The 18313-nt window shown below is 25.0% G+C and overlaps 2 protein-coding genes and 1 long non-coding RNA gene across 5 annotated transcripts; 1 reads left to right on the forward strand and 2 right to left on the reverse strand.

Moving 5' to 3' along the window:
- Positions 1 to 643: 643 nt before the first annotated feature.
- On the reverse strand, positions 644 to 1456 carry LOC122716890 (signal peptidase complex subunit 1). Its single transcript, XM_043940380.1, has 3 exons — positions 1321 to 1456; positions 1089 to 1148; positions 644 to 1002 (listed from the first exon to the last, which is right to left on the reverse strand). Exons 1-3 carry the CDS (start codon positions 1363 to 1365, stop codon positions 820 to 822), a joined length of 288 nt encoding a protein of 95 aa, XP_043796315.1. The 5' UTR covers positions 1366 to 1456; the 3' UTR covers positions 644 to 819.
- Positions 1457 to 1887: 431 nt separating this feature from the next.
- On the reverse strand, positions 1888 to 18313 carry LOC122716881 (solute carrier family 26 member 6-like). 3 transcript variants are annotated; one of them, XM_043940369.1, is made up of 14 exons: positions 17940 to 18313; positions 13854 to 13967; positions 12597 to 12758; positions 11840 to 11950; positions 10307 to 10479; positions 10044 to 10211; positions 6547 to 6648; positions 6219 to 6352; positions 5934 to 6096; positions 5280 to 5456; positions 4761 to 5033; positions 4384 to 4545; positions 3361 to 3487; positions 1888 to 2643 (listed from the first exon to the last, which is right to left on the reverse strand). In XM_043940369.1, exons 2-14 carry the CDS (start codon positions 13948 to 13950, stop codon positions 2468 to 2470), a joined length of 2025 nt encoding a protein of 674 aa, XP_043796304.1. In that variant the 5' UTR covers positions 13951 to 13967; positions 17940 to 18313; the 3' UTR covers positions 1888 to 2467. The 3 variants fall into 3 exon arrangements, with proteins under 3 accessions (XP_043796304.1, XP_043796303.1, XP_043796305.1); XM_043940368.1 differs by lacking the exon at positions 17940 to 18313 and adding an exon at positions 15065 to 15891; XM_043940370.1 differs by lacking the exons at positions 13854 to 13967; positions 17940 to 18313 and having other exon boundaries at positions 12589 to 12709.
- LOC122716893 lies at positions 11596 to 13086 on the forward strand. The gene is made up of 4 exons (XR_006347117.1): positions 11596 to 11781; positions 11846 to 12051; positions 12532 to 12692; positions 12938 to 13086. It is a non-coding gene; the product is annotated as an uncharacterized LOC122716893 (long non-coding RNA).

The raw sequence follows: 18313 nt of genomic DNA on the forward strand, positions 1-18313 counted from the left end.
TGAAATTTCATAACCAAAAAATGGATTAAAAATCTGGAATCTTACGTGAATTTTATTCTTAAATTCCTTTTTAAAAATCCCTACATTGCTTTCCATTTATTTAATTCGTATATCGTTAGTATAAAAAAAGATCGCAGTTAGAATTAACATTGTAGTTCGTGCTAAAAATCCTATCGCTAATCGATTAGATGAAAACTAATTACTAATTAGCAAGTGTCAATTTTTATATGGTGTCGACAGTGTCTATGTGTCATCGTACATTTAGAAAACGCATTTCTAGTTTTGCAATGGCATGCAATATTTAGTCATTGATTGCTGTAACAATTCTAAAGGAGAAATTGTTTACTGATCACACGGCATGTATAAATCTATTCGCGTTTCTGCTTGCGCGGAATTCGAAACAAGATTCTAAAATGTCTCAAGGGCGTCGCCATGTTACGACAGTATTGCAATAGAATGAAAAAATCGATGCGTTGAGATTACGAAATGTTAACATGATTCTTCCCGTAATGTAAATACATACCATTTTATTTTAATTCTCATTTTTAAAAATCGAATTTGACATGAATATCAAGTGATTAAAAATTTATTTTGTAATATTTTCTAAAATCTCATGGGTATTAATATAATTGTGATACATCTATAAAAGTGATATTTCTTATTGCAGTTCTTTTTCATAAATTATACAATTATAGGTATTACATGTTTTTCCATGAAAAATGATAATAAGATATAAATATGTATATGTTTCGCACCAACAAATATTATTATATAACACTTTATAACAAAGTATTGTTAAATACAGTTATAAATAGAAAACTATTTCTTCTTTTTCTGTTTGACTGTAACCTCGGATTGTGGTTTTTGCCAATCTAAAGGTTTACGGCGATACATAGGCCATGGTGGTACTGTAATTATAGCTGCCAATACAAATCCTGCTCCTAATATGTACATTGTTTGAGAAAATTGCTGAATAACATATCCCCAAATTAATCCAACCACCTAAAAACAAAGATAGATATTAAATATTAGATTAGATATTCCAAAATGCTGCAATAAATATGAATATGTTTGAAGTATAATCTCACCCCAAATAATGTTATAATGACTCTTGACAAACTTTCTGATCGAGCTTGACCATCATAATCCTGCAAAAAAAATATATTTGTTACAAAATGTTTGTACATACGAATATATATATAAATACATAGAAACACCTGTTACAGTAAAAAAACATAACCTATTAGCAATTAAATGTTCTTTCAAAATATGTTAGGTTAGTTTTTTATTAATAATATTGAGATTAATTTATATACTTACCATATGCGTTGGAATAGATTTAATATATTGTACCCAAGAACTCATTATAACTAATAAAATTGACTTGCCGGTTATTTTACTTAAATAAATTTTTGTTTAGACGTGGATTATACGTAGCGCGAACGTGACGTTACTTGCGCAGGCGCTCTTACATTCTACAGGGGCGCGAACGACGATAAATTTAAAAATAAAAAATAGATAAGAATATATTCTGATATTATGAATAAACACAAAATTTTTATTTTAAACTAAAAATATTAATTATAATTATATAAATATATGAATTCTAGATTTAAAAATAAAAATTTCTGTAACATATATGTTTATAAATATTATTTATTTCATTCATCTTATGAAATATAAAATATTCTCTTAAAAGATATTTATATTATTGCAAAAATACTGAGTTTAGAAATATCATTCGACTCGATATTATATTTTTAAATTTTGATATTTCTGTATACATAAAATATCTTATAACAAAATGTTTCGTTTAAAAACAACCTTATTCTTCAACTAATTATTTAATATATCAAAAGAAATTTGTATTGGAATATTGCGTTGATACATTTCTTTTTCATAATTATATTATTTACAATTATTTACTACTATTATTAAACGTTGCATTGCTTTATTTTCCTCTTTCTTTTTACTTTAAATTGTCTTATTATTTAATTATTGATTTCGTTATGATAGAAATACAAGTCGAATTATCCAGATACAGAATACAGATTTTATCATTGAAAACATAAAACTTTTAAATAAATAATTATGAGTTAACACTTTTAATAAAATCCTTAATTAATCAACGAACACGTGTAACTTTGACAATATTCTTTCTTGAGCAAGTTGTTTGAATTAATTTCTATTATATCATATATATATATATATATAATACTCATTATTACCAGATATTTAATCTGTACATAATATAAATTCCAATATTATTACATTCATCTATAATATTTTTTTCCTAAATTCTTTCGTTTTCTTTCTCCAAAAAAATTTTAAAACAAATCCCTCCTCCATCCATCAGTCCAATTCTTAGAAATAACAAGAAATTCTCAATCAAACTTGTTAATTGAGCATTTTTTCCTGGGAACCATGAATGAAACTTGCCGCATACAATCGCGATTAGTATTCCCAATCAAAGCCTTGCGACAACGGTATCCTCGTACATTGAAGAGCTCCATGCTGGCATGGACGATGACTCGGTGTTACATTTTGCAAAATGCACAGCGTCGGCTACGGTGGGGAAGGCGGCGAACAGGCCGCTTTTGTATTCTAACAGGTTGCACTTTCTCATCATCTCGTATACAGGTCCTACAATATGTTCAAAACATCGTTCCGGAATTCATTGTGCCGCGTATCGATTAAGAACCGTTTTCCGATTCGATTATGGAACTGGGGAAAATAGATTTTTGAAAATAAATTCGAGAAATAAATATTTCTTCGAGTTTTATTTTATTATTTTACGAATAAACTTTTTTTTTTGAGATAGTTGTAATATCTCAAATAGTAGTTTGTTTTAATAGCGATTGATTTCATTGAAACATAAGAAAATATAATACTTCAAATAAACAGTCTTTAATTTTAACATTATTATATAATATTATTAGATTGCAGATTTTTATGTAAATTCATATTTCCATTACCATAATTAATGAGAATGAAAAATAAAGATATCATTTATTATTTAAATATCATAATAAGTATTTTATTTTAAATATTTTACATATTTTTGCATATTGTATGCGTTGTTTTCAAACTTTTGTATATTTATTCATAAATGCATAAATATCTGCAATATATTCATTGAGGTAAAATATTGAAATTTATTTAATCATTTTAGAATATAGAATAAATTAAAATATATTACATTCATTCTGAAAATAATACATGCTCGTGATATATGAAATAAAATATGAAATAAAATAATATTTATTTATAGAAATATTTTGTTTTTCTATTATTCAATATTTCTCATAATCTATTTCAAATTTTCTCCAGTTCTGGTTACGAAATTTCACTTTTACTTACCAGAACATCCTGCCACGTACACGGGTATATCAATTTCACAGTATTCGTTGATCAGATGTCCCAGGCTAGATGCGCCTGCCAGATCTATGTGACTGAGAGCGCTAAGATCCAATATTAAGGCCCTCAGCTGTGACACAAGGAAATTAATTTTCATTGGAAGTAGATTAGTAATTTTCGTTTCCAGATTATACAATATGAATATTATTGATATAATGATTATTCTCTTTTTGACGATTTAAAAAATTTCCTTATTTTAATCTTGACTTCTTTTGCATTAGATAATGACATCTGATTTTTCTTATATTTATTTTTAAAAAATTTTTCGTTACTCTTATTGCTAAAATTTACCTTAAAAAACTTAGATTGCTAATTAAAGATTAACTCGCCGGCATTATCTGAATTTTTGTTACATAAATGATGTTTTACAAAGTTTTACAGACTCCAAAAAAATTTGATATCATCAAGCTTTGTTTTTAATATAAATTAACACTGAGAATATCTTTGTTACATATTTGAGAAAATTCTTTTATACTTTGTTCAAAAACACTAAAACTTAATTTTAATGACTTATGATTTTATTATATTTATCATTTATGGTACGTAAATTAAATTTTATTATTTTTACTAGAAAGATATGTGAATCCCCTAATATTCATGGACCATATATTTAAAAGATTTTAATATCCTGTATAAAATCTATTTACTCTACAATAAAAAAAAAAAAAAAGAAGCAAAGAATTAAACAATTCCATGAAAACATAGTATCACAGAATTAAAAACACAAGATATCAAAAGATAAAAAAAGTTACAATACTTTTAATAATTGTCAAGTAAAATAAAATATTATCAGTGCCTCGAATTTGTTATTGTTAAAAGATTCTATAGAAGAGTTCTTTGACAGATTTTTATATTTTATTATTATTAATTAAAAAAAAAAATTAAACGCATTTGTTATTACATCATCTCTAAAGTGACCTAAGTGAAAATCCGTATTTCTTTTAATCTCGCCATGACATTTCTTACCTTCTTAACTTCCTTCAATTGATCATGCTTAAAGCCACCATTCGGTTCCTTTCTTGGTACTTGTCCGGCAACTTTGTACACTTCATCGCGGAAATGTTGTCGGCAAGCGAAATTCAAACTACCCGAGTAATGGAATATCCTTATGCCTGGTAACTCGACGGTCTATAATAAAATACGACTTCCGTATTAGCCATATCCATTTCCTAATCGAAATTCGGCCTGCGTAATTGCCTCGAGAAAAGGAAATCTGTCTTAATCGAAGTAAATTCTCTTTGCTGATATATTGATATATTGATATATTGATTTCTCATTTCAACCCGGTGAAATGGATATGAACTAGAAACAAGAAAAAAAGATAGACTATCATTGTTCCGTACGCCTTTATATCTCTTGGTATCCAGATAAAGCTCGGTACCAGGTACTAGAGCGAGTGAACAGGTGTAAGGGTGAACGGAGAAGAAGATCAATTTGCCAACGCAGAACACGATCCCGATCAGAAGCCCGTATTCCACGTCCAACAGGATCACTGTCGTGAATGTCACGGCCCAAATGATCCCGTCAATCTTGTCCAGCTTCCAGAATCTTTTGAACTCTGTCACCTTCATCAGCATCCCCTTCAGAGCCACCACGATGATGCTGGCTAGAACGCACTGTTGAAGAAAATATAAATAATAAATATCGAATCTTTTAATATATATTATTATATTGAATTGCTCAAAATATAAAAATACATACAAGTCTCCAATTTACCATTTAAAAAGTTGAGAAACACAGATCAAATGGTATCATTTTATGATTTTCTTTTTCTTTTAAATAAAATTTTGTTTGAATAATCTTTCTTTTTCATGTTTTTTTTTTGTAGATTTCAAGGAGAAATTTTAATTTCTATGAGTTACCCGTGGAAGAGGCTCGAAGAAGGGGCCGATCCATAATAAAACGCTAACCAGAATGCCACAGGATATCAAGCTAGCCAGTTGGGTTCGTCCACCGACAGTTTGCTGAATCAGGGATCTAGAGAGCGAAGCTGTGAATGGCATGCAAGAGAAGAAGGATCCGACTAGATTTCCAATTCCCTAGAAGTGATTGAGAATACAGTTAATAAGAATAATTTATTGTTTCTTATGTAAATGAGTTTGCATTTCCTTTCACCAACCGTGACACTGATTGTCTTACTACGTTAATTTCGTGGTCAAAGAGATTGACTTTGACGAATGAGAACAAGTCTGTGACTTGAATTATTTAATTTTAATTCCTTCGTTGATTCTAATGCATTCAACGAATGAATCAACAAATCACTATCGTTTCGTATTTTAAACGATGTGATACATTTGAAATTAATTTGAATTTAATTTCTTCATCAATCGAAACTGGCCAATCGATTAAGCTTTGAATTTTACTTCATGAATTCTAAAACTCTAACTATAATTTTAATTTTTTAATTTAACTTTAAATTCTAGATAAAAATAAAAATATCAAATATAAATTCAAAATTGTTTAAAAATTTAAAAGTGAAATTATGATATCTACAGTTTGAATTGTAATATTCAAACCTGTGCCATTAGTTCCTGATTCGAGTCCACTTCGTAGCTCAACTTTTGCGCGAAAATGAGCGCCATGGACATGGATATAGTGTAGGACACCATAGTGATGACAAAGCTGTCTATTAGAATGTTCGGCACTAAGGATAATGGTGGCAAGGTTGGAACTGGTAAACTGAAAAAAAAAAAAAAAAAAAATTGAAGAGAAAGTTGGCTCGAGGACGTTATTCACGTTCAATGTAACGCGATACAAAAATGTAAGGTGAAGAATAAAACAGTTTCGAGAAACTTAATTACCCAACTGGTATGTCACCAACTACTGCAATTCCATAAACGTCTGCAAGATTCAGGTACACGGAGAGGACTGTACCTATAATGACTACCAGCATTTCTATTGGGATTGGGAAGGGGCTGAGTTTTGCGAATCTTGGCTGTGAAATTTATAATTATAAAAATTAATATTTAATCATTCTATTTTAAAGTTGAAAAATTTAAATTTAATTTTATTGCATAAAAAAAATAAAATTTGTTGACATCCAAAAGTCTAACTTTTTCAATATTAATAGAAGATGCTTTTATTTTTTTTTTAAAGAAATATTTTAAGTTCAAATAATTTTAAAATGACTTTTAAGGCATTGTTGACGATGAGAATCAAAATGGTGGCGCAAGACACCAAGAGGGCGATCCCATTGATGGATGGAAAGTTGTTGAGCAAATCGACATAACTCTGAAACAATATTTAACAACTGCTTATATGCTGTGAAATATTACTTTTTCAACTTAAATTTAAATATCAGCATTAATTTTAAATTTAAATAAATTTAAATTGAATATTCGAAATTTAATATTATTTATGTGTTGTAATTTTTTAAAGCTTTTAAAACAAAATCTATGTACCTACATACATATGAAAACAAATGAAAGATTATATAAGACATTATTCATTGTTATATGTCTTAAGAGTTCAAACCCTTTATATAAGTGCAATCAGTGAAAGTGCTATTAAATGTAATAATATTATTTTTGCTTATTGCTTGCAATTATATCGTTAAAGAAATGCCTAAGTAGCTGAAAATAACTGGAAAACCTTGCGAATAATTTTCCTGCGAATTTTTTATCAAATTGACCAATGAGTCAAAAAAATTACGAAGGTCTTCGATTTTATTAAAACGCTTTCTCTACAATTTACGTAATGTCGAGTTTGCTAAAAACCATCTAAATAAAAAACTGTTAAGTTTCTCAATTATTATTAATAAAATAATAAAATTATAATCAATTATACTATTATTCAAAAATTTAGAAATATTAATATTTTAAATATTATAAAAATAACTATTTATATTTAATAAATATTTATTGATACGCACAATTTTGGATAAAGAAAAATTAATAAATAGAATGCTCAAAATTTGTTTAGAAATAATAAAAAATAAATATTATTTTATACAAAATATAAAATATTTGATTTTATTTTACACTCATCTCAAATTTTGTCATCGTTTTTTTATCTTTTATTTGACAAACTTTGATTATAATAAATAAGTTTAATATAACTTTATTTAAAATTTCTTATTGCTTTTAGACATGTATAATACTATTATAATTTTTTTTTTTTTTTTGGTAAGATAACAAGTAATTATATTTATCAAAAGTTTCTCTTTTTTTTCGAAAACTTAGGAAATAAACTCGTAACACTTCCGGTTTGTTTTTCTAGAAAATTAAACGAGAATTAAAAAGTAAAAGAAGTAACAATCATTACTGACTATCGTTTCCTTTCGTATAAAAAAGACATAGAATGTTATGCATGTAGATTTGTCATTTCCTATTTCTTCCATATTTATTTCATGGAATCCGATTTTTATTTCTTATTTTGATCAGTAATGAATGATAACAAGAAACTATTACAGACACCAAATATATGAAATACCAAACGAAATTTCTCTACTTACTTTCCAACAGTTGAAATATTAAAATGGAAAAACAAGTTTTAAAACATCCGATAGAGAATTCTTATAGTTCTTGATTGTTTTTATACAGGAAATAAAAGATATTTTCATGGAAAATTGTACCAAGGATATGAACATTTCATCCTTCAGTTTTTAAAAGCCACGAAGATTTCTCTTTTTTTTTTATTGTGTGTATTGTAACATATAATTACGTACCATTAAATAATTTAATAGTTACTAATAAATTAATTTAATATTTTACAGTTGATAGTTCAATAAATATTTTTCTCAAATAGACTATTTAATCTGTAGTTTTTATTAATTTCATGATGAATTTTTCTTTTAGTTATTAATGTTTATGTTCATACATTCAAAAATTCACATATTATTATTATTATAATAAATTTACCAAAATATCAAACATCAATAATATGTATTTCATATGTATTTATTATTTTATATTATATAAAATATCTCATAATCTATTTAATTCTTTTGAGATTTTTGTTTAATAATAAATGAAATATTATATAATTCTAATTTTTATAATATATAATTTTTAATTTTTAATGAGATTCTACATCATAATATTTATCAATTGTAATCACTACTGTACAAAATATTAGAAAAATTGCAAAATTTCTTATTTAATCTATTTACTCAAATAAAAAAATGGTGGAAATATTGTATCCAATAAATTAATTGTTCCCAAGCTATATTTTAATAATGAACGATTGTACACATTAATATCAATTTTAATCTATCAACATAAATTGGTGAATTTTTAAAAATTGAACGACTATACTATATACTCTATAATTATTCGAATATTGGAATATAATGTTGCTTTACAAAACTTACTTTGAAACATATTAACTTATTAATGTTTTTTTATCGTTTATAATAAAATATCTATATTTTTTTTTCATTATATTAAGACGATACTTGATAATACGATAAAATGATTACTATGTATACAGAATATACAGTCATAAAAAAATAAAAGAAGTTGTTTGATTATCATGGTGATTACAAACGGTATTATCAGATAGAAAAGTTTTAATCGACTCTTCCGTGAACTGATATAGATATATATATATAAATAAAATTATGAAATTAAAACAAAATTAAAAGATTGGCGTTTAATTTAATTAGAGATTAATTGGAGAAACGTCTAAATTATGATTACGTGTTTAACATCAATTATTTAAAAAAAATATTGTGAACTAAAATATTAAAAAATATTAGAGATATTTATAATTTAATAAATGTTAAAATTTATTATGTGATTAACTGAAAATAATAAAAAAAATTTAATGAATGTAAAATCAATTTTTTTTTAAATAAAATTTAATTCTGTTTCTTTAAGGAGATTTAAGCATTTTATAGGAATTAATTTAAGAAACATTAATCAAGTTATATTTAGAAATATTTAAAATTTGAAAAATGGAATAATATTTCAATTTAAACTTTAGTATACATAGTATATAGTATATAGTATACATAGTATATATAGTACATTTAGTATATATACAAAAAGTTGTTCGTATCTCTCGTTACTTAATTCATTTCCTATATTACGTTAAAGAGAAAGTACATAAAATTGTCGATGAATCGAACAATCGATCAATTAACTAAAGGTCGTAACGATGTATCAGTTACGATTAATTTAATGATATTTTATCTTCCTCAATAAATTTTGTTTGACCCTTGACTTTGAATCAACTTCCCATTTTCTCTTTATACACATGCAATTCTATATTAAATATAAGATAGATTTTAATAAAATATTTAAAAAATTTTGTTCATCTATAATTTAAACTAACTTTTTTATTTTGTCATATTTTTGCTATAATAACTTTTTAGTTAATTTGCATTTAATAAAAATAAAATCATTTATTTACTATGAATATTACATACAATTATTCATAATAACAAATGAATTTTATAATAGTTATATTGTATTACGTTAAAGTTAAAGTTATTAAAGTTATTAAAATTAAATATCTTTAAAGTATTTTATATAAAGATTAATTTTATTTTTTTATTATGTTTTTGTTATAACGACTTTCTTATGAATTCATATTAAATTAACATGATTAACTTCATTTATAAATTAGAGCATCTCATATATTAAAGATTAAAGATTAAAGATATATTAAAGATTAATACTTACAAGGATTAATTTGAAAGGTCCCTTGCGCCTAGGTATATTCTTTAATCCTAACAGATCCTTCAACTGTGACGTAAATACATGAACCGCTGCAGAAGTGATGAATCCACTCACCAAACTGTCCGCCAGAAGCGCTGCGATCACTCCCAATCGCAACAAATACATTATCAACTAAAAGTTTAAAAAAAATTCATCCAAAATAAATAATTATCGATTAGGTTTAAATTCAGGTTGATCAGCTGTATGGAAGATCGAAATGATTGTACCTGAATCAAGGCCACAGTGAAAGTAACCGCAGTGGCAACTTCCACCGAGGAATATTGACTACTTGTTGAGGTTAGTAACTCGTTTCCTATCGTGGAATTTTTGTTTACTTGACCTTGAGTGCTGTAAGTTGCTACCACTTTTCCTGTCATCATGCATATTAATGCGAAGGTACCTTGACATCAAAAGTGTAGTGATTGATTTTAATTAAATTTAACGATGATATAATATATAAAATTACAGAATCAATAAAACAGGAAATTAGAAAGAACATAAAAAGTTCAACAAGTCTGTGAATTGAATTGAAAAAATTTTTAATGTAAAAAAATTTTCTATATTAAAAGTTATAATAAGAAAAAGAAAATAAAAGATAGAAAATTAAGAGAAATTATTATTGCATTAGTTTTCCTATAAATTTAGGAAATATCAATAAAAATTTATAACATAGATATAATCATTATTTTCGCATCATCAATAATTATTGGTGTATACCGATATTTATGTCAACAGTTATTTTAGAAGAAAGAGATAATATTTATGTTAAATTATGCTAATTTTTTGTACTTAAGAAAATTATCTTCGAACAGACATATGTAATTAGTCATAAATTAAACAGAGTTCTAGTATGCGTTTCAACGAGATATGACTGGCTTTGTTAGTCAAACTTCCGTTATCTAGGCTAATAGACATGCATAACAATTCACGAAGCGGCATTATGACAATAAAAAATCAGTCGGATGCCATGCGGAATTGCGTGTCAATTTTTTTAAATCAACGTTGGAAAGTGAAGTTGAAATGAAAGTAGAAGGAACTGGATGCAAGGAAGCGTCATGAAATTACGAGAATCGCTCACTGTGAGAAAATTATTTCCGGCTATTAAATTGGAGACTTCAATTATTGATATCTAAAAAAGAAATATAAGAATCTTATTTGATTCGTAAATTTTCAAATTACATAATTAGCTATAAACTTCATCGAAATAGTAAATGTTGTAATAATTTGAAAATTGTTGAATATAAATAGTGTATTTTTTACAATTATTATAATGCAATTTAATATATAATGAGTCGTATGTGATACAACTGAACAAGAAATGATTTTTTCAAAAAAGTAAAAAAAAAAAAATTTCATTTTTTTTTTGAATAAATCAAATTTGAAAAATTTTAAAGTAAAGTGAAATAGATAAATTCTCAATTAGGTATATAAATAAATTATGGATAAGAGATAATTTTATAAATGAAAATAAACAAAAAATATGGAATAAATCTTTTTCATTTAAAATTTATAATATTTTCTTTCTTTTCTTTCTTTTTGAGCAATTATCCTATTGTCTAGTTTTAACATGAATAACATAGGATATCTTGTATATTAAAAAATTACTGAATATAAAAAATTGATACACAAAATAAACACTGTCATCGGCAAATGCTGTAATATCATGAAAAAAAATGGAGTTTTAAAGCTTGCGCATTATATAGTAAGTATTTACAATCATTTTTAACATTACTTTGAATCATTTGAATATACTTGCTTACCCATAGAATTGTGCCTTGAAGTGCCGAGGAAGAGATAAACAAGAACCGGAAAGAATGCCATATAAATACCAATGATCGGTGGGACGTTGCCCAATATTGCATACGCCATCCCTGTAATATAATTAAAATCTTTATAATACGAATTTTAATGTTTTAATTCTTTTGAGAATTAATTATTTATTTAAAATGAAGTGGAAATATTTAAAAAGCAGGTATACTATTTTAATTTCGTATATTAATAAAGATATTGATTGATTTATTTAAGATTTATTAAATTTAATAAAAAATATTTTAATTTTAATTTAATTTTATATCGATTAAAGAATATAGAATTAAAAACTTTTTAATCAAATATTTTATATAATCATAAGCATACATTTATATTTTTATTTCATGATGTGACAATTTCTGATAATATCATCATGTAATCATATTAATAATGGTACAAATTATGATATATGATTATGATATTATGATATGGTTTATCTATTATAGAAAATTATTCAAATATATTTGTTTTTTTAAGTTCTACAAGTACTTTTTTGTATATCATTCATGATTAGATTATGAAAATACTTTATGTAAATAATTTATTTTTAAAAACAAATGGAATCTACATAGATAAATATTATAATTAGTAAAGTTTACTTAAAATACTTTTATATAATTATATATATTTTTACATATTTAAGTGTTATATAAGTGCATAAACATTCGTGTTCTACTGATGAATCAAACCTTTTACAAACCTATTTACCTTGAGGAATATGCATCACCGCCACAGTAATTCCAGCAACAATATCACCTAATATATCGTTCTTCCAATTGTACGTTGACAACCAGTCAATAAGAGGTATAGTAGTCTTTAGAATTCTCATTGGCTTCATTTTCTTGCATCTAATCGAGATATTCTTCAAAACTGTAACATTGACGAGTTATAAATACGACTTAAAAGTTAAAATTTCATACAAAAATCCTATAAAAAATCTTTTCCCTGCTATTCAATGCTATCAATCATAAAAAATTCTACTATTATTTCTTTCTTTAATACAACATTTACATAACGAATCATTCACAGTTTTCATTCTTTTTTTCTAGACAAGACGCAAAGATTTTATTGTTTGGATAATATGGATAATTATGGATAATATATCTAATACAAACAAGTTATTATTATTGCGGTTTTGTTATTATTATATGTTAGATTTACTCAGTCGGAAATCACTATAATCAAAGCAATTATAGAATTTTTTTCTAGATAGTTTTTGTTTATATATAGAATGTCTCACTTCATTTTGGTATTTTGGTTTTTGTTAGTATTATTATTTATAACAAGGAATATTTCAGTTAAAACATTCTGGTGTTATTAATTCTATTGTGAGTGGATGTATAATGAAGATGAACTTTGTCTTTTTAAATGGAATTATATATTTATATTTTTTAATATATTCTCTATAAAAAAAAATATTAACTCATATATGTTTAAAAATTTCTAATTAACAAATATTTCAATTTGAATTGTAAAATTTATTGTATGAAAGATAAGAAAAATATAAAGAAGCGTGAAGAGTATTATTTTGAAACATTTTTCTTTGCAAGTAATAATATTGAAAAATTAAGACACTCTATATATATAACAAATTAAAATTTCTTATTTATAAAATTAATATAATAAATAATTCTTATTTATAAAATTTACAATTATAAATTTCTATAAAACTAAGAGAAATCTTTTTTTAAAATAATTTGAATAGAATTTAAAATTTATAAAAATAAAATACTTTTCTGTTACAGACAATTTGTTTATTAACATCAAAAAAATTCTTCATCATTATAGTAAATATTAAATATACTATTATTGAATAATATATAATAATATTAAATCGTATAATTTAATGTTTATATTAATGTTCTTTTAAACAAAATATATGTATAAGATATATATTGAACAAATATTTTTTTAAAAAAGAAAGTAAATTGTTTATTTCGATTTTTGATTATACATAATACTTACGTGCTTCATTCGGTTTGGCATATTTACACAAATGGTTAAGCTCGTCCTGTTGATAAACTGGTCTTCTCACCGTTATTTCAGGACTAATCGCCGACATATCGTCACTTTGATAGTCTGTAAAATATTTAAAGTTTATTCAAATTTTATTTACTTTGTTTTGAATTGAAGGCGGGAAATTTTTCGATACTTTGATTCGAAATATAGCGCGCGAAATTCGAAACTCGTTTAATGGAATGGAGAAACATTTAGAAAAATAACTCGTATCATTAAGTGTAACAAACGCTATTGAAATAAAGTAAAGAAGATTCACAACATAAATGTTTGTTGATTTTATATTTACTTAAAATTACGTAGATATCTGCAGCATGCGAATCGTGATGTGACTTTTCGTATTTTCTAACGAGATTTGAGAGTGAATAATTGGTAAATATTTATTTCGTAATATCTCGATTATTAGAATATACAAACTACATTTTTGTAAATAAAATTATATCAAAATAAAGATTTATTTATTTGAAAGATATTCTAAGATTTTACTGTCTTCAAATATTTTGTATATTAAATATAATACTATCTATTTCCATAATACTTGTAATAATTATATATTTATATTGTGGATTTTTCATAAATGCATAATAACAATTTAATGATCATATAGAATTGAAAGGAGATTGTTGCAGGTATATTATTAGCTCCAACCTGTTCATATATTATATCAAAAGTAATAAAAAAAATAATTTATTACAAAATTGTAATATTCTAATTAAAATCTTTAAACACAAAGTTTATATGCCAATTGAAAGATCTTAGTAAGTACATAAAGTTCTATGAATTCTAAATTCGTTCGAGAATTCTAAGTTTATTCGAGGTTAACAGAGTTCATTTCAAACTCCAAATAGTTAAGAATTAATCAAGGTTTAATAACTTAAAAGGTACGATATCCTATAAAATTTTAGTTGTGATAAATTTAAGGTTCCAAAAAATTCTTGTTTAAAGATTTAAAAAATTGTTATTAGTCTGAACAATTATTAATTCTCGTTAATTCATACTTTTCGATTAATTCTTATTAGTTAAATTACATTTTTGTAAATAAAATTATATCAAAATAAAGATTCAAAGAAATTCGAAATTCTTTGATTCTAATTTGAATTCCACAGTCGGTAATAATACTATAACACATCGATAAAATCCCATAAAGAATTATAAAGAACCTGTCATGATGGTGTCGAAGCGTAGTCCACTTGGCACCGGTTCACTTTGGATTCAAAGTCAAAGAGCGTTGTTACGCACGATCGAACGTCGCGACGAATTCTAGTGAAAAAAGCGCGGGTCGGCAGAAAATGGAAGCGCTGATGATAAGTCAGTGGCACTGTCTATCGCTTACTAACGTATCGGACGTGTAAGTAACGCACTCTTCGGCGCGTGTGCATTTTCCATTGGAATTCAGTCACGTGCCGGCTATCGGACTAAGAACTGTCCCTCGCGTATGTAGACACGTATATGAGCATACGAGTATCAAGTCCACGGATGATACACATTATTCGATCGTGACAGTACGATTTGGTAGCGATTAAGATGCTTAATTGGGCCAATGTAATAGCGGAGTCGCAATAAGCTTGTTAGAAAGTGAAATTGATGCCTCTGTCTTAGAACGAAACTAGGTTTGATGAGACGAAATTGCGTCATCGTGGGTTTTAATCCTTATGATCCTATTTATAGTGTATTCGCGCTGTTTCTCGCCATGTGGTCGATGTGAAGTCAAGTGTTAGGCGTCCAAATATAACGTGTAATGAATGAAAGAAAAAATAATTATGGATACTGGTTATAAATGAGATGATACGATAGAACGCCATAAAGTTTTGATCTGTATACAAGATGTCCGTACATTTAACTGATGGTACAACTGAGATAAATACAATTCTTGAATGTGTAAAAATAAGTTAAAAAAAAAAAAAGAAAAAAGAAAAGAACATTTTTTTATTTGAATTCCTTCGTTTTTAAATTCAAGTGTGAAAATAAAATTGATTAATTCCTGATTGACATACGAATGAACTATTCGATAGATCGTTGAAATTAAGAGGTTATAATATAAAATAACTATAAAATGAAACTTTTTTTTTTAAAAAATCAAATTATACAATTAAAAAGTCATATCAATCGAGAAATTTCCAAATTTAATTTTTTAGATAATTGATATTTAAAAATTTATTAAATGAAAAAAAAAATATATTTTTACTTATTTACTTATTTTCGTATATAAAATAATTTAATTTGATAATTTAATTTATCTACTATTTTATTGGGAAGAAGTTAATTTCACTTGCATTAAAAATTAAAAAATTTATTTTTTATTTGATTTATTCGAAAAGAAAATCTCAAATGAAAAAATTATATTCTTTTTTTCCTTTTTTAATTTATTTTTACAACAATAGAATAACTTTCAGCTGCATCATAGTTACATGTATAATAATGAAACTTTTAACAATAATTAAAATTTAAAAATCATAAAATGATTTGATAAAATTGTAAATGTATGTAGAATAATCTTTCATTTTTTTGCTGTCTATAAAAAGAAATTCTTGTACATATTTTAATGAAATTTATTTTTATTTATTTTGTAATTTTTAAAGAAATAAAAAAGATAAGTAATTATGTAATAATTATAATTATATGTATTAAAAATAAAATAAAATACTAAATTCATAATATAAGATATTTGAAATTTACTAATAAAAATTTTCTCTATAAGTTATCATAATTTCTGAAGATTATTTTTGAATATCAAATAAATAGTCAGATGATAAAATTTGATATGTGAGTTTTTTATTAAAATTTATATATATATCTTTTTTTTTGTATATGTAATATAATTAGATCTTAATTAATCAAAAAATACATATTTATTACATAGCAAAAAGTATTTTTTAAGAATATTATAATTTTTTGTACAGCTGAACAAATTTCATATATCAATTCATATATCAAATTTTGTCATTTTATTACAGAATTGATTGACATGATTTGAATGAAAAACTAATACACGTGTTATTTGTTTCAGAAAAGAAATAAATATTAAATATTGATGATTTTCAAAAAACACATGACATGATTAATTATTTGTAATGTCTTTTTTTTGAGAGATAAAGATATCCTAACAAATATTTATAATGAAATGATTAAATGAATGAATGAAAATGATTAAATCTTATTTGTAAATACGCAGTATTCACAATACACAATAAATAATTTTTTATAATCGAATCCATGATAATGTAAGAAGTAAGAATTTTATGAAATTATGAACAATACAGATCCCAGAATTTCGATTTAAAAATATTTCATAAATTAATTATATGAACGATTAAACTTTATCTTATCATCAACTATCTTAAAAATTCATTTTTCATATTAAAGATTGCGATAAAAAGTTAAATAATTCTTCATTTCTTCATATCATATCATTAGGATATCATTTTTCATTACATTGAAGAATCATAACAATGTGTAAATGACATACAAATTATTTTAACGAATTCATATATTTATATTTAAGAAAATAATAGTTTTCTATATTTTTATACTCTCTAATTTTAATATCATGTGATTTTAAAGTTTAATCAATAAGTTGAAATAACTTTTTATACGTATAAATACTTTTATATTATAAATTCAAAATAACACGAAATTATAGCACAGTTTCATTTTCTATTTGATTGAATTTGCATTATACATTACATTATAATTTTCAGCCGTCATTTATAAAAGAAATTGATTTAACATTAAAATTACTCGTCAAAAATAACGTGTTTTCAAATTTTTCTGAAATTATGAGCACATGTGAACATTCTCATTTGAACTCAATATTAAAATTCTTCTTTCAAAAAAAAAAAAAAAAAACCGTAATTTATAAGATGAGTTAATCGTTACATCACGTAATCTTTATCACGATCACGAATTGTCGATCGCCACGTTCCAAAGTGTGTCGAAGCATGACGATGTAAAGATCCGAAACGAAACGAGGTGAAACTTTCAAACAAAACGAGACATCGCTTATCAACGTCGAGACGATATAAAACGGATGCTTACCGACGCTTTAAGCTTCTTATTCTCTCTCCTTAATCCACGTATTTTTCCACTTATCGATTACGAAAATGAGCTTGAACTCTTTAAAACGAAACGAGTCAACCTCTTTCATCAATCTTTCGTTCCTCCAATCCCAAAAGTCATCGATAAAAATTGAAAAAAGCATATATAAAATTACAATTTTAATCAATTTCACCGACGATTTCGATTTTTCTTTTTCTCTTCAAGTATTAAAGGATTGAAAGAATTGATTTAAGAACGAAATGAAATATTACAGCCGCGTGTTAGGAAGGATGGAACACCGTACGATCGATGTGTCGCCGTTAACTGAACTAAAATCGCGTTCTTGAGGGAGCAAGCATCAACAACATTTCACT

Source organism: Apis laboriosa, unplaced genomic scaffold (genome assembly GCF_014066325.1).
Source record: "Apis laboriosa isolate Shangri-la unplaced genomic scaffold, ASM1406632v1 scaffold49_cov149, whole genome shotgun sequence".
Lineage (NCBI taxonomy): Eukaryota > Metazoa > Arthropoda > Insecta > Hymenoptera > Apidae > Apis > Apis laboriosa.

Bases quoted from the DNA above. Each gene is read 5' to 3' on its own strand.
- LOC122716890 (XM_043940380.1), bottom strand. From the start codon at position 1,365: ATGAGTTCTTGGGTACAATATATTAAATCTATTCCAACGCATATG. The intron at 1,149-1,320 runs GTAAGTATATAA...TTTTTTTTGCAG, and splicing joins AATCTATTCCAACGCATATG to GATTATGATGGTCAAGCTCG. The intron at 1,003-1,088 runs GTGAGATTATAC...CTTTGTTTTTAG, and splicing joins TCATTATAACATTATTTGGG to GTGGTTGGATTAATTTGGGG.
- LOC122716881 (XM_043940368.1), bottom strand. The intron at 10,480-11,839 runs GTAAGCAAGTAT...TTTGATGTCAAG, and splicing joins TTCAAGGCACAATTCTATGG to GTACCTTCGCATTAATATGC. The intron at 3,488-4,383 runs GTAAGAAATGTC...CTTGTGTCACAG, and splicing joins AATTGAAGGAAGTTAAGAAG to CTGAGGGCCTTAATATTGGA.